Consider the following 16719-nt stretch of genomic DNA (forward strand, 5'->3'; position numbering starts at 1 on the left):
ATATTTACCCTAACCCTAAATAATTAATATTAATATTTTTTATTAACCTACACAGAAATGTATTTCCAGATGAATACTGTTCACGGTGAAAGCTGTGATGAGTGACTGAAACATCATTCATGTAGAGATGAGTCAAAAAACACAGACTTATTGAAACATTAATATTTTGCTGCTGCGAAAACTGGTGAAATAACTTTTATTTCCTGATTTTTTGATCTCCCCTACCGTGACTATTCCAGTTCATTCAAGTGTAGCTTCCTTCGGATTACAATTCCATTGTGTCAGACAGCACACGCATTACGTCATGTAAATGGAAATGTTGACTGACATGGTTGGAAAATATGTCATGTGAAATTTCTTGTCATGTGATAGTTGTAAATGCTGATCAAAGGTAATGTACAGGTATTGCTCCGCCCACTGAGGTGGTTATCAACAGAGCACTTTCATTCTCGACTGCTGTGATGAAATGCTTTGACTGTGACCATGCAGTTGCAATTCAAGCTATTTTTTTTGTTACATAAACTGTGGTGAATTTGCAGGGCTGAATGCTTTTCTAATCACTGTGAATGCATGTGTTTTTCCACTTGTGGGCTTAGACATGAAAAACAGGTTTAGCAAGGTTTGGATGCTTGAGATAAGGTATAAATGGTGGCAAACAGCTGCCCAGGGTGTACAGGAACTGAGTGTCTTCTTGGATTCACAGAAGATTTTTATTTTCCACTTTATATTTCACTGTGGGAAATGACCATCACAAATTTCTCAATTGAATACGATTCCATCAACAGCAAGAACACCTTCACAAATGGAGACACCATTAATGGAAGAATCATCGTGGAGGTTTCTAAAGAAACCAAAGTCCAGTCGCTTAATTTCATAGCTCAAGGAGAAGCTCGGGTTCGCTGGAGTGAATATTATGGGCAAAATCAGCATCGTGTCTATTGGGCTAATGAGAAATATTATGATGTCAAACATCACATCTTGAGAGAGTCAAGACAAGATGGTAAGACTTTAAATTGGTATAGTCACTGAACATGTGATAGACTGTAGCTAATACAATGACTTTTAAATTTTAAGAGCCATAACTAATATATTGTTTAAAGATTTCTAATAATTAATTCTCTCCAAGGCACTGAAGTCATAGGTAAAGGAAGACATGTATTTCCCTTTTCCTTCAGGATTCCTGACAGGTACCTATTCTTTACTTAATCTTTATTTCAGGTGGATATTTTTACTTCAGTTGAAATTAAATTACTATTATTGTACTTCACAGAAAAATCCCATCATCTTTCAAAGCCCCCATTGGCAAAATTGTTCATAAGATGAAGGCAGAGCTGAAACAAAGCATGAAGCTGACAAAAAAGGCCAAAGTCCACTTCACATTTGTGTCCAAAGCAGACATGGACATTCCTGGACTTATGGTAAGAGATTATTCATCTTCAAAAACAACAACAACAATGCAACTACATGCAAATAATAAATGTTGTCTTAAGTAAAGGACGGTTCGTTCTTCTAGGAACCTCAGTATGGTAGCAAGGATAAATCTGTTTTGGTCTCTGGAAATGTTTCACTGGATGTTCACACCAAGCGGATGGGATACAAGCAAGGTAATAATCTGAGGGATTTCTGCACCTGAGGGGTTTTGATTCAACTTGTTCAGTCCCTAGACACACCTCTCTCATTTCAGCAAATGCTTCAAACTCTTGTTGCATAACATTTTACTCCTCCCTTACCTGTCAGTGCTGTTTAACCGGGGAACCTGTGTAACTAATCTACTGATTGCCATGCGGAAATGTTGTAGGTCTTTCTGCCAAAGCTGACTCTCTGTATGGGGTCATGAGAATGACTTGGTGCTGGTGTTGACGCTGCAGCAGTTTCACGCATCGAAAGCAAGCTGATATTTCGTGCTGAGACCTTTTCATTTGAATATTGAGGGGAATCAAAAATACTCAAAATACATTACCATAATATATATTATGTAAATCGTGATTCTGCAGCTGCTGAAACATTTCTCTTGAGCAGCAGCTACATTTCCAGCCTGTGAGCACCAGGCTTGCTTGGAATTTGAAGGCAGCATAACACATGCATAGAAGGTGCTTGGTGTGTGTGTGAGAGTCAGTACAGGTCAACAAAATTTTGCTCTGGTGCACTCTAACACATGACTCTGATCACGGTCCAGCCAAGTTGGAAGAGATGGGTTTTTAAGTGTTTTTTAAAGCTCTTACTGTGGCTGGCAGGCTGTTCTACCAGCATGGAACATTGTGGGAGAAAAGTCTGGCTTGGGAGGGCCATGCGTGAAGGGATGGCAGAGCCAGACGACATTCATTTGCTGAACATAGAGCCCGAGATGGGTTGTAAGCTTGAATGAGAATGCTCAGGTAGCTGGGTGAAGACCCTGAAGTCACTCTGTAAGCCAGCGTTAGTGACTTGAATTTGATTGTGGCTACCATAGGTAACCAGTGTAGTTGGATGAGTAATGCAGTGACATGAGCCCATTTGGGTTCATTAAAAACCAGACGTGCTGCCGCCTTCTGAATCATTTGTAAAGGTTTGACTGCACATGCTGGAAAGCCCGTCAGAAGGACATTGCAGTAGTCGAGGCGACAGATAACCATGGCCTGGACAAGAAGCTGAGTGGCATACTGAGATAGGTGAGGTGGGATTTTTCATATGTTGTGGAGCACATAGCAATAGGACTGTGATTTGGATGCAGTGTGGTGGGAAAAGGACAATTGGTCATCAATCAACAGTCATCAATCAATCATTCTTCCTGTGCGCCAGTCCACCCGACCCATGCAGAGTTGGTGAAGCTTATGAAGTCCCATTTTTTCAGTTTGTAGGATCACTTTAAAGCAACCTGTGTGAAAGAGGACATTATAAAGTAAATGGCATCATGTGAGACTGTACTGGTCAGCCTGAGGTGGATCATACAGAACCTGCATACACTTGATCCCGGAATCGTAACCCCTCAGTCAGCTACAGATTGGGTATTGAAACTGACAAGCTTTCATGTCTTCATTCTACAGGTGAGGCTGTCAAAGTCATAGCTGAAATCATCAACCACTCCACTCGTTCAGTGAAGCCCAAATTTGTACTGTACGAGAAGAAAAGCTTCTTCGCCCAGGGTCGCAGGAGAGTTTGCACAAATGAGATCCTTAAGGACAAGACTGACACTGTTGAATCCTCCAACAAAGAGACTGTGACCAAGGTGATCAGCATACCCAGGGAACTCCCTCCCTCCATCATGAACTGCTCCATCATCAAGCTGGAGTACAGGCTGAAGGTAAACTGCATCATACAATGGTCCAAGGGTTCGTTGGTGGGAGATTATTCTGCATTTCCTCCTTCTGATGGGATGCTTCACTGCTCTGTGTAAGATGATACTGATGGGAAGCAGATGGGGCTTTTAGTCAGTGAATGAGGTTTCTTTTTTTAAGTAACTGGCAACATAAAAATCAAATTCTGATATAATAGCCAAATCCTCTCTATGGAAAGGCTCAGCATTTCTGCTGTTCCATGAAAGAGTGTAGTTTCTTCAGTGAAAATAAGCAATGACCAAAGCGAGTGGCTGAGCAACCAAACATAATCAACAGAGGACGCTCGAAAAATTAATGAACACAGCAAAGTCAAGACAAAGAGAAGCAAGACTAAACCAGAGGAGGACCTCTAGTGACAAAACTAAGCAATAAAAAATGTTAGAAAACCTAGATCACTTGAGCTAGACTGACAGAAAAACCTTAAAACCATCAGTGCTTATCTGGAGACATCCCAATCCCTCTTTCGTTGTTCATGGAGTTTACCAAAGTTGCTTTTGCACAAATTATATAAATGATTGTGACTGTGTGACTGTCTTCCACAGATCTATCTGGATATCAAATGTGCTTTAGACCCAGAGATCAAACTGCCGATAGTCATCCTACCTGCCTCTGAGGTTCCTAACAAGAAACATCCACCTGCTTCTGCTGACTTTGGATTTGAAGCATTTGGGAGCCCTTGGAGCATGACGCCTCAACAACAAGCAGCAGCCCAACATGTGGAGTCCCCACCCGCCTATGGAGCACATGCACTGTACCCACCCTTTCCTGAGTCTAACAAATACCACAGCGCACTTTAAATGTGCCTCCAACTTAGTTTTGCCCTCCTAAGGGTTTATCAGACTCATGATGGACAGTCATGGACAGTTGACGCTCAGTTTAATATCAATATTGATGTGGTAGAACCAGATATTTTTATTCTGTGCATTCTTCTTCCTTGTCAAAATGTGGTGCCTACATTACCTACATCACATTATTATTATTATTATTATTATTATTATTATTTTTATTTTCAGTCCTGTGACATGACTTCAGACTTCTTCAGGCAGTGCTCAGGAAACATACTGTTGTTTACATATTGTGCATTTGTATATATATATTCTAAGTTGATGAAAAATAGTAAGTATTTGTTTGGTCGTCCTAAATGAAAGCAGCTGCAGTGTTTACTATGAAATAATTGTCAAATAAAGCTTCACATTAGAAATATTTGCAAAACTTATTAGATTGCATCAGATTCTTCATTGTCATTGTCATAAGAAACAATGAAAACATGAACATGGTCAGTTTAACCCAAAGATGTGAAATGATTTAAGAAGTAAATTATTATTCTTATTTGAGTAATTTTTTTTTCGCTTTCGCTTCATGTCACTTTGAAAAGTCAGTTTTTATTTCATGACATGAGAGGACTGCAGTCTGTTCAGATATCATGGCTGCAACGTTTCCAGTTTTGTCTGGTGTAAAAGCTCACAGATGTTGCCTCTTCACAAAGGATTTTTTCAACAATTGTTCATGTGTTTTTAAGTCTGAACTAAGTCTGATGCTTCTTTAGTCTCACAAACCTTCAACTGAGATGGATTCACTTTTTTTTTGTCTTTGCTTTCTGTCTTTGCTGGAGTTTTTCTCTAGTGGTTCAGTGTTTGTAGATGCACAAGATATGTGATGTGATATGTGCTTTGGAGGATGCTTCCAAACACAAGAAGAAATACAAGCAAGCGCATACCCACTTTATTGACCAAACACTTTCAGTCAAACACAGTGTGACTGGCCACACGCTACAAGTAGGGTTTGTCCCAGTTCCTATATTTGAGCACTTACTCCAAGGCTTGGGATGTTGATGCTGGACACCAAGCTCCCGCGTACCACATGTGGTCAGACAATAAAAAACAAAACAAAAAAAAAACTGCTTTGAGTGTGTAAACATCTAACACGTTAATATTGGTTATAAACTGATATTGAACCACAGCAGTGGCAGCAACTCCAGTCGGCTCCTGATCCTTCATGTTCTTGTCTGCTCTGCAGTTTCCCTGCCATACACTAACTCTCCTGTCACTTCAGATCCAGACGCTCTCTCGTTTGTATTTATTGGTTCACTTATAGAAGTCAACCATGTGATGATTCATTTCATGACGTCTTCTTAGCAGCTCCATGTGTATGTGCCACACCAACTCACTTAAACCCACATTACCACAACTCAACCAACTACATTGTGTAGTTTATCCACTGCTTTATATCTTTAAGTGTTTACAGTACGGTTGTGCAGAGGCACAGGTATAACATTCCTGACATGCTAATTTGTTTACAGTAATGAAGACTGAAATCACATTTTAAGAAAAGATCCTTTGGCCAGGGTGAAGATTTGGCACACTTTCCATTTTTACGGAGAAGATTGAATGAGCAGACTGGTGCCAAGGTGCTCACCTTCCCTGCGATCTGTCCCCCGTCTTGACCTGCTCCGTCATCAAGCTAGAATAGAGGCTGAAGGTATACAGCACGGCACTATGAACCAAAATGCTGTGGAGGGTGTACTGACTCAGACATGTACTGAAGCATGTGGAATTTCATTTTACTTTGTTGTTAAATTGTTCTTGATGCTTCTTTGACCACATCTCCTGAAATAATACCTGTTGTGATTCTTTTATGCATGCTGAACCGTCCTCTAGGACATGCTGTATGATCTGTGCCCATTAATGAGGCTTGTTGACCACAGAAACCATCAGTGTTGTGAAAGTTCTGTGTTGTTTTCCTCATTCTCATTTTTATTTTATTATGATTATATTAAATGCTCAGTGAGGAATGTCAATGAATTTGCACACAGATAACACACTATTATTATCTTTTGTCTTGGCACAATCATAATGTCAATCTCAATTTATGCGACCTAATTTAGTGTGCACGAGTGTTGGCTAGAGTTACCTGTGTGAAAGTGACACCTGCAGCTCCTGATCACATGGCATGTGTGACACAGATACAGGTTCTGGAGAAGTGCACTTGCAGCAGTCAGTGTAACAACCTCGCCTGATTCTTGTTCATCAAGGAAAGGCCCCAATTCCACTGTGGATCAGTTTTAACTTGCTTCCAGCAATTTTATTTTCCACAAAAGGAGGAACATCCTGGTGCCTTCACTCCACAGCCTTGTGGAAGGTCATGTGATGTAGTCTCATCATGACTGTTAAGCATTTCTCTGTGGATTACAACAAGGTGAATGAACGAGGCACCTTCTCTCCTGGGGACATCCTCTCAGGAAGGGTAACAGTGGAGACCAGCAAGGAAATCAAAGTGCAGCGTTTTGTGGTCAAAGCCAAAGGAAAAGCCAAGGTGACATGGTTTGAACAAGACGAGCAAGTCACAGAGGCTCATAGCAACAAGAAGAAATATTTTCATTTTGAACATATTATTCTCCAGGATAAAAACAAAGGAGACGGTTAGTATTGTCTGACTCTTGTGCCGACAAAGAATGCAAGAAATAACTTAAAGCTGCTGTAAATGGATGAATGTACATTTAACAAAAGGATGTTTCTTTTTGTAAGGTTCAGAAATCATCGGCCCTGGGAGAAATGTGTACCCATTCACCTTTGTGATTCCAAATTCGTGCGTGTGCTCATTTAACTTAACCCTCTCTGTGGAATTTGTATTCATCATTAACTCTTTCTTACCAGTTGGAAAAATCAAATAACTGAATTGGATTATTTCCCTACAGAGACATGCCTTCATCTTACGAGGGGAAGTGGGGCAAAGTTACATACAGTCTGCGAGCACAGCTGACTCAGTCAATCTGGCTTGTCCACAAAACCAAGACTGAGTTCCCTTTTCTGACCAAGTCTGAGTTCCCCTTTGCCTCCAAATCAGAGATGATAATCCTCGGACTTAAGGTATGCCATTTATTTTTTTACATGCTTGAACTTGTTTTCTGTTTCCACTTGGATTCCCAGTCAGGTTTGTCATATCTCAACAGTTTCAAACAATCATCATTCATACAGATAATGCAAACTGGTATTTAGAGATCTGACTCCCTGACAGGTCGTGTCTTAATTTTTTCAGGAACCACAACACGTGACCAGGATTTCATTTTACGGCTCTGAAAAAGTTACAATGAATGTTACTTCAGAAAGAATGGGAGTGAAGCAAGGTAGACCGATTTCCTAAGAATGTAGGGTTTTTCTTTAATGGTCTTGACAATAACATTAATGATGACAATTTTCCTTCTAAATATAAATAGGTGAGGCAATGGGACTCTCTGTAGAAGTACTCAACGATTCAGCACGGACAGTAACACCCAGATTCTTCCTGTGTGAAAAGCAGACCTTTGCCGCTCATTCAAAGAGGATAGTACACACAAATGACATCCTGCTTGGCGGAGGAGACTCTGTGCAAGCTCACACCAGTCGAACTATAACCAAAGTTTTGAGCATCCCTCCACAGCTCCACCCGACCTTCTTCAACTGCTGCATGATGAAGCTCGAGCACCGACTAAAGGTATTTATACTGTGTCGACAAACATGGAATAATGAGACCAATTTGCTGGTAATACTGTCTCTCAACCATTGTCAATCAATTTCATCTTAATGTAGTATGAAGCAGGTGTTCTCATCCTAAACATGAGATCTGGATTTTAGTTTTCTTATTTTTCATCTGCTTTTGAGTGGTTGCAAAGTGGAAAAACTCACTTTAAAATACCACTGACTTTTTTGAAAAATACACTTGACCTGGATGTAGACTGGCTCCAAAAGCACATTTGTCTGCTTTTTGTCAAGCTGACTACAGCACCACACAGTGGCTGTAGTGGCTGACAGCGAGAAACGGCCAGAGACAGAAGAGGAGGGGTTGAAGGAGACGGCCCTCATGGCTGGTCTACACACCAGTGAGGACACAAGAAGGAAAGGTGTCATATTACAGCCCAACCTGTTCTATCCCACCATCAGCCCCACAAAGCTTTAGGCCTTTGTTTTCAGTAAACACTGGTGTAGTGACAGGGAGTCAGAGTGAAGACATCAAAGTGTACAATGAAAAGTGAGGAAGGGGATTTTCAATTGGATATGATTTTTTACAAAACTGTTCTGGAGTTTATATGAACTTCAAATGAGTATATTCAGATTTGGTATGCATGGGCTGAAAACAGTATTAAAAGCTGCATTTCTTTTGTTGCAGGTCACTCTTGACGTCCCTCTGGCAAGAGACCCAGAGGTCAAACTTCCTCTGGTCATTCTGTTGGGTTCTCCGAAACCAAATCGACAAAAACCAAAGAGATCCATCTGGTTTAGGAAGCTTCCTGGTTAAAAAGGATGCTGCTGATTGTTTTTCCAGGAGCTTCAAACTACACCCAGCGCCTGAGAATTTGTTCATTGTGTGTTCTCTTGTCCACTAGATGGAGATGTGTGTCATTAACTAGTCTGCAAGTAACAGCCGATTCATTTCAGTGTATTTGAGTGAATGTACTTCAGTTCAAGTACTCAGATCCTATACTTCTGTGAGAGTAGCAGTATTAGCCCTGTGAGTGTTAGATTATTAGATTGTTCATGATGCATAAGTGCTCATGCATTACTGTTACACTGTTAATGTTACTGTGTTCTGCTACACAATTCTTTGTGTAGAATTTAAGATATTTTAAGCCTCAGACAATTAAGTGAAACCATGTGAGAAGTTTGGATAGGAAATGTCTTTTTGGTTGAACTGCTAATAACTCATATACATCTAAAATGCTCCTCAACTTCACACTGCTCACAAGACACAGCAACTGGGAGACTTTGGTTTAATCTGTGACCACACACTGTACAGCACATCCTTTCTCTCTGAACTACTGTGGAGTAGTAGCAAATGAAGAAGTATTGTATATGTAAAACCGTACTTCAGAAGTTACTGTCCACCACTGCACGGAAGTATGTCAAAAGCTGAATTTTATTAAATTTATTTATGTAAAAAAAAAAAACGTAAAAAAAAACGTTTAAAAATCCTGTAATTTTATGAGACAGTTTTTTCCGGTTATTTTTATTTTTATTTCATTCCAGCTACTGAATTGTTAAACTGTTAGTTTTTTTTCCAGTGTAAGGGGTTCTGTGTGAAGTGAACTAGTCATTTAATAAAATAAACAATTTAAAGGTATAATACACAGGATTTTACCTAAAAAAATGCACAGACCAAAACAATCCATCACAATCATCACTTCTGACTCAGTCGAAATGTGTAGCAGATCCTGCACGCTGCCTGTATTGTCATATTTGCTTATTATTTTGCTGTGTATAGGATGTGTCTGGGTGTCAGTGATCCTAGAGAAAGTTGATTGTTGAGTCTAAGGCAGGATGTCAAATACCAATGTTTTGGGTTTCGGGGAGTATTTAACAACTTCAGAATGAGACTCAGAATTCAACAGACAACAGACACATCCTACGTTGGATGCCTTTAGGGCTTCTTCTCTGTTAAATGCTATATATTTTAACAGATATATGAACAGTTTACATTTGTGGAATCATTCACTCTCTCCTCTCAGTCAATCATCTCATTCATCACTATTGGGTGTGAACATTCACATGCTGTGGCAGAAGGACAAACAATGAATCAGTAAGAGATGAGAATTTATGTTTCTCACAGTCATCCTTGTCCATATAGTCTTTTTGCAGCAGAGGAGAGAACTGAACAAAGGCACAGTCATGATTCTAACAGTACATGTGTTACTCAACCAGCCGTTCTTAAGTGAAACCAGGCCCAAGTCCTTGATCAGAGACTCAGAGATCTCTCCCTGCCCAGGAGGGAAAACATGTTGAGAACTGAGCATTTTATGGTTGGGATCCATCCTGGAAACATTAGATCCGGCTATTGTGACACCACTCACAGCACACCCACCTACCCAGAAGGAGGAGAGGGAACAGTGCTTAGTTCTTCCAGACAAATAGACCCTCACGATTACATATTCATCCCACCAAACAGTGAAGAAAATTGATGATATCCGACTCTAAATGTGACGAATAGAAAAAGCACAAGAGTGACCGGCGCAGGCTTGTCCTCCGCAATGCTTTCGTGGGAACTGGAAAATTAAACTCATATTTCAGCTAACATTTGCTGCGGTTGAATTTTCATCGCGTGTCACTTGATCCTGTTGTAAAATGTATTAATATTTCAGTGGAAACACATTGAACGTAACTCAAACAATACGCAGTTAATGCCTGAAAACAGATTTTTAATGTATCAATTATTGTAAGTAACTCATAACTTTGACAATATAATGACTATGTGGGTAGAGTAAGACTGACAGCCATTTACATAATGTTGGAAAAATGGAAAATACAGGGTATACATGCTGTATGACTGAGTAGAACAGAAACAGAAATTTGCAGCGCAGTCTCATGCAGCGCAGTGCACGATTCAGGCAGAGCTAACTGTGCCTCCTACACCTGCATGTAGATATTTGCAAAACAGTACCATGGTTCATGTTCTTCACTAAACCAAAATAGAAACTTTCAGCATGACACAGTGTGACAGATTCTTCTAATCCCTGAATCCTACACCTGCATAAAGACATCTCCAGAGCAGCAGCTTCATGTCATTCAGTTCATTTTTGGCAGCAGCCGTAGTCTTGGCTGTGCTATAGCAAAGCCTGCCTGGTAACCAGTCTGGCTCCGTGTACAGTGTGCAGGCTGTCAACCAGCCAGCTCCCAACACACACACACACACACACACACACACACACACACACACACACCACAGCCTTGCCTGGTTTTGGAGAAGGGGGGAGGGAGGTGTGGCCTCTGGCACCTCCCACCTCCGTAACCAGAGCGAGTACCATGACAACCATGCGGGCCTGCTGGCGACTCCCTGTCTTCATCGGCCACGGTTACCATGGCAACCCCCCAAAGGGGCTCCCGCAGATCAGCGGGATGGCCGTCCAGTTGACTAACCCTCTCCCAGCTGGGGAACGACTGAGGGAGAGCAAGAGAGCAGAGTGAAGGGGAGGGGAGGGTGTGTGTGCGTGTGTGTGTGTGTGTGTGTGTGTGTGTAAATGTGTAGGATGGCACAGAAGAGCAGCCTGAGGAGGGAGATAGAGTGTGCTAAAGAGAGAGTGAGGAAGGAGAGAGAGTCAGACCTCAGAAGCATATACAGGAGACGGTTAGTCTGACCTGCTGAGGCGGTCTACCTCTGCCGTCATGCAGCCTTCAGCTTGCAGCGGACTGAAAAGCTTTGATGAAAATACACAACTTATGTTTAACACTGCTCGCAAATATTTCCTGACTGATTAGTCCTCCTCTCTTTGGGTTGTAGGAGCAGCTTTGATCCAGCACACTTTCATTTAACAGAGTGTGTACATGCTGATTCAAATCAATGTCCTGACTATCACACTTTAGATTCTTCTCCCCATAAGAGTGTTTCTGCCATCTTTCTTCCGTTTTCCAATCATGCCAGTAACAAGTACCACTTTTTGGGTTTGGACCCAGAGTAATAGAGCCACAGATGGCTCTGTGTCTGTAATGCGGTTGGAGAAAGAAATGGCATCACTAGGTCCGTTGGCTGGAGAGTACTGAGGGGCTTTTTCTGCTCTCTAATTGCTCCAAGCTGTGTCCCCTTGAAGGCCGAGAGACACACAGATTTTCATGTGCACAGAGGAACAGAAACATCCAAAATTCAATCTTTTCCAAACCAGTGCAGATTTGTGTAAAGCTCAGATTTTCAGTTTTTCTTCTTCGCTTTAATACAACATAAAAACAAACGGGGGATTCAGTCAAGTACATCAAGTTTTTAATTTGGAAAAGCAGAGAGATAAACTTCCCATAGTAAACATTTTCTGATCTACTGCAAGTGCAGAAAAGTTTAATTTCTTTGTTTTCATATAAAATCCTTCTCATTATTTTAAATGTATAAAAAGTGACACAAGGCAATTCTGTCAGTGTTACAGAAGGCAAGTAGCCAAAACATTCTATACTAATCCAAATAATCTACAATTTCTCTGTTTATTTTGTCTATTATACGTGCAATAATACGTCTATCCTAAAACTAGCTCTACATAAAGTGTGTGATTATATTGTGCACTTGTAGTGGTAACCTTTGGAATTACAAATAGTTTTACTGTTTAAAAAAATCCCTTGACACAAGTTGTTTGATTACACAAAGCATATAAAAACAAAAATGAGTTCAGTTTCATTTATGAAATTCAGAGAAGCATCCTCCCCTGCATAGGTGGACGTTGCATATCTTGCAGCCGAAGACGCTTTCATGTCGCAGTCCCTTGTTGGTGCAGTTCCTGCAGCGACGAGAGCGCTCCGACATGCGCTCCAGGCGGTGTCCGTACTCTATGGGTGAATCGGCGTGTCTCTTGCGTGCTGCCCGCTCCATGCCCCTTGCCCCTTGGTAGTCTCCGATCAGCTGCTGCGCCAGGCGGACCCGGAAGTGGCGCTGGGTGAACTGTTTGCCGTTGAAACCCGCTGGTGGCGTGCCACCTCGACTCTCCCTCAGGATGATGTAGGCGTTGACGATGCACAGATTGACATAGAACCACAGGAAGTAGCGCCACCACTTCTTACATGGCCTGCCCACCTGGTAGCACTCCCTCAGCTGGTCACACAGATCGACACCCCTCATGTTCTCCTGGTACAACAGCAAGGGCAGAGGTCGCGGTACACCGAAAGACAATCCTGAGCTCTCCATGCTGTCGCCCTCGCCCTCCCCGTCTGTGTCATGCTGCTGCCGGCCTGGACTGATACCCACAATGCCTGGAGCAGAGTTGGTGGAGAGGCAGCTAACCACCTTGACATCCCGTGTCACCGTAGCGACCAGGTTGCCACGCTGGCACTGATAGAACTCACCCTGGGACAGCTTTCCGACGTTTCGGGGACGGAGGACCTCTGGGTAACCCTTGCGGCCTGGCTGGGTGGGCCCGCAGGCATACAGTCCATCCCTCAGCAGCCGCTGGAGGAGGGGCACTGAGGTGAAGAAGCTGTCCATGAAGAGGTGGTGGTACTGACCCTCAAGGCCACGCACCAGGGAGGTGACCACCCTGTACCCCAGGGCTGCAGCCGCCTCGTCTTCACTGGGCTTGCCCACGTAGATCTTGGCCCGGTGGCAGTAGCCTGAGCGTGAGTCACACAGCATCCACACGGTCAGCCCCTTCCTCAGGGGCTTGGAGGGCATGTACTGGGTGGGGGAGAAACGTCCCTTCATGACAATGGCACACTTGTCTATGGTCAGACAGCGATTGGGCGTGTATGCATCCCACATGGTGTTCTCCACCACATCAAGGAGAGGCCTGACTTTGAAGAGGCCATCATATCCACGCTCTCCACGCACAGGCTCAGACTCACGGTCACACAGCTGGAGGTACTGGGTGAGCTTTTCAAAGCGCCTGGCTGTCATTGTTTTTTTAAAGCCCGCATTGCCTATGAAAATGTCACTGGCCCAGTACATGCCAGTGTCCGGGAGCTGATTGATGCCCATAAGAATATTCAGACCTACATAAGCTTTCATCTCTCTGACATCGGTGGGGTGCCAGTGGGGGTCTGACTTTCCACTCCTCCTTTGCCGATAGAGGGCGTATTTGTTTGTTTGTTCTACCATGTGTTCAAAAAGAGAATCTGGGAAGAGTATCCGGAAATAGTCACGGGTGTCAGCATCGTCCCCCAGCGAGTGCTGAGGGCCGCTGACAGCGGAGAATGGTTCGATTGAAATCACCTGGTCAGGTTCACCCCAGAAGTCGGGAGAAGTGCAGTCATCGTCCAAGTCATCTTCAAAGCTGAAAAAACTCCTGCGCTGCTCCTCCTCCTCCAAATCGGAGAAATCAATATCCGAATCGTTTGAGGTGGTATCAGAGCAGTTGGTGGAGGTAGAATAATAACAGTCCTCTGCGTACTCCTCCTCGTCGTGCTTGATCCCATTACTACCAGTGACCAGAATTATGTTGCAGCCTCCTCCTGCGATGAAGCTGGCCGCGTCTGCAGTCTCCGCCGCCGCCGCCGCCGCCGCGGCTGCTGTGCTCGTGAATCCATTCTCCCCCTCGCCTTCCTCCTCCTCCTCCCGCACTTCGTCTTCCTCGTCCGAGTCTGGCTTTCTGTAAGGAATTTCAAACCACTTCACATCGGCTGAAAGATTAAGCGGAGAGTCTTGACTGTCGCACACCGTGGTACTTTCTGTGTCCGCGCTAGTTTCCAAAATAGTAAAAAGCTCTCTCCCTTTTCTTGCCGTCGCCATGTCGGGGTATTAAAGTGCCCCTGCATGAGTCTTTTTATATAGATTTTTTCAACGTGGAAAAATAATCGCACAAACCGGCCATCCGAAATGAACTGATGTGCACTTAACGGCAGCCTCTTCTCAAAAACTTGCTGGTCGTGGACCTATGCGGCGTCTATAAGCTTGATTCTCATTGTTTCCGCTCCTGGTTTTTCTGGGCTTTGTAGCGCAGTGTGGCCGCAGACGTCAGAAGCTGCATGCATGTCCTGCTTTGTAGGGCGTTTTGCGACTGCAGCTGGTGGGGTTGCTAGTTCGCTAGGCTGGCAGATGGCCGCTTGCTGTTCTAATGCCCGCTGGCATTCACCACTATCAATAAGCCGGATACCCATCTCTGAGGCCGCGGAGATACACAAACCACTGCGTAAAAAGCCAAACATCACAATCTTATGCTGTCAATCAGTTGTCTAACATAACAGCTGTGGACGTGAAAACTTTCCAGTGTCCACTGTGTCCACAGCTCACACAAAGTACAAATGGTGTCGTTTCGCCCAAAATTTAAAGTTTATTGAGGCTGTTGTGTGTGCATTCGTTCATAATAAGGAAACGCGTAAAACGCAAACGGCGTGATTAAAACGCAGTGATGGCTGCTGCCACATGACACGGGACGCCTTGTTCGCCCCTCTGATAATCAGACTACACACTGAACTCGGGCAGAGGAGCAGCTTGTTCATTCATAAACATGCTTCTTTCCTCTGACAGGTTCCTACATGAATCTGAAGCCCTATAGGCTATTGTGGAATTAGGGACCTCCCTCTATTTTCTGAATGTGGGCAGATACTCTTGTGTTTTATTCCAGGACTCAGGGTGAAGAGCCTTTCCTGATGAGGTTGATTGATCATCTGCTGCTTGTGCCTACAGACCCACGATGTGCAGGCATTTTCAGTGTTTGTGCCGGCCTGTTTTTAATTAGACCTGTTGTTTTCTGTATGAAACCAGCCCATCACATTGCCAGACGCTTTTCAGTTGCACACCTGTAACACTGTGTTTGGGCAGGCCAGTATAACAGTGTAGTTCTGTTTAGACTTGTAGCCATGCGTGTTTTAATTATTATTTATAAACAAGCCACTTATCGTTTCCCATGTGCTCTCCCTCAGGTGTAACACCCCTGTGGTAAGCAGAGGGAGCTCTAAATGGACTTTGGGATGTGTTATGTGAGAGTGGACTCTCCGACCCCGGATATTTTCCTACCATCACAGTATTAATGCAGACGAGATACAGTGTAGCATGTTTTGTGTGTGGCTCGATGCTGCCTTATTCCACACACGTAAGCAGCGTAGTCGGTTAGGTTCATTGCAATACACGTGTGTATACATGGGTTTGACTTAAAAACAACAGAACTTCAGTCATGGATTTTTTGCTTGCTTGGGAGGAGACTAGTTAAGTCATCTCTTCTCGTATGGGGGGGGGATGGGCTGCAGGAAGGGTCCTTTCCAAATTCCTTTAGCTGTGGCCTGAGTCTACATGGCTGGCTGAGCACTGGGTTGCTGCCCCTGAGCCCTGTAGCCGAGGCACAATTTATGCGTCCTTCCTCGCTAGCTTATTGCACAGAGTCTTGTTGCCTCAGTGGTATCATATTGCCTCTCTGAGCTCCAGGCCTTATTGCTGTTTGTGTTTGCAGAGAAGGCATTGAAGCTGTGCTGTTCAAGCAGTGTACACTGGGAACCAGTATGTTGGAAAACAGTGGAAAATGAGGGAGGCTGTGGACCTCCGATATCCAGCCCAAAAATAGAAGTAAGGAAAAAAAATGTCTCACTCCAGCATTTCCAGGCCCCTGGAGCAGAGTACTGCAGCAGACCCCTCCGAGACTCCCGCGGTGGGGTGGAGAGACGCCGACCAATGGGGGCTCAGGCGTTCAGTGTGTGTGTGTGTGTGTGTGTGCGTCTGTGTCTGTGCAGCTAACTCAGCTCCTCCACAGCTCAGATCCTGTTCTCATGGATGGGTTCAGAGATGGTTTCTGTGTGTGTTTCAGTGTGTGTGTGTGTGTGTGCATCTGCCAGTCTGTGAGCAAATGGTGCAACACTGCAGCCCCTGCTAAAGACAGACCAACCCGTCTCTCTGTCATTCTCTGTCATAGTGTATACTGTGTGTCTGTATACTGTGTGTGTGTGTGTGTCTGTATACTCTGTGTGTGTGTCAGTGAGAAGCTTATTAATTGTGATGTCTTTTTCAAGTGCCAGTGGCATCTTCAGTCTAAGATGTTGTGAAA

General features: G+C 43.6%; 2 protein-coding genes across 2 annotated transcripts; both read left to right on the forward strand.

Annotated features, from left to right (window-relative positions):
* The first annotated feature begins 30 nt into the window (after window positions 1-30).
* On the forward strand, window positions 31-5213 carry LOC124058096 (arrestin domain-containing protein 3-like). The gene is made up of 6 exons (XM_046386966.1): window positions 31-1000; window positions 1127-1187; window positions 1271-1418; window positions 1514-1604; window positions 3024-3280; window positions 3857-5213. The coding sequence occupies exons 1-6, from the start codon at window positions 646-648 to the stop codon at window positions 4109-4111; spliced, it is 1167 nt and encodes a 388-aa protein (XP_046242922.1). The 5' UTR covers window positions 31-645; the 3' UTR covers window positions 4112-5213.
* Window positions 5214-6967: 1754 nt separating this feature from the next.
* On the forward strand, window positions 6968-9594 carry LOC124057802 (arrestin domain-containing protein 3-like). The gene is made up of 4 exons (XM_046386365.1): window positions 6968-7180; window positions 7350-7437; window positions 7528-7784; window positions 8457-9594. Exons 1-4 carry the CDS (start codon window positions 7013-7015, stop codon window positions 8583-8585), a joined length of 642 nt encoding a protein of 213 aa, XP_046242321.1. The 5' UTR covers window positions 6968-7012; the 3' UTR covers window positions 8586-9594.
* The last annotated feature ends 7125 nt before the right edge of the window (window positions 9595-16719 follow it).

Source organism: Scatophagus argus, chromosome 4, assembly GCF_020382885.2.
Source record: "Scatophagus argus isolate fScaArg1 chromosome 4, fScaArg1.pri, whole genome shotgun sequence".
Taxonomy (NCBI): domain Eukaryota; kingdom Metazoa; phylum Chordata; class Actinopteri; family Scatophagidae; genus Scatophagus; species Scatophagus argus.

Bases quoted from the DNA above. Each gene is read 5' to 3' on its own strand.
- LOC124057802 (XM_046386365.1), top strand. From the start codon at position 7,013: ATGCCTTCATCTTACGAGGGGAAGTGGGGCAAAGTTACATACAGTCTG. The intron at 7,438-7,527 runs GTAGACCGATTT...AAATATAAATAG, and splicing joins AAGAATGGGAGTGAAGCAAG to GTGAGGCAATGGGACTCTCT. The intron at 7,785-8,456 runs GTATTTATACTG...CTTTTGTTGCAG, and splicing joins AGCTCGAGCACCGACTAAAG to GTCACTCTTGACGTCCCTCT.
- LOC124058096 (XM_046386966.1), top strand. From the start codon at position 646: ATGGTGGCAAACAGCTGCCCAGGGTGTACAGGAACTGAGTGTCTTCTT. The intron at 1,188-1,270 runs GTACCTATTCTT...TGTACTTCACAG, and splicing joins TCCTTCAGGATTCCTGACAG to AAAAATCCCATCATCTTTCA. The intron at 3,281-3,856 runs GTAAACTGCATC...TGTCTTCCACAG, and splicing joins AGCTGGAGTACAGGCTGAAG to ATCTATCTGGATATCAAATG.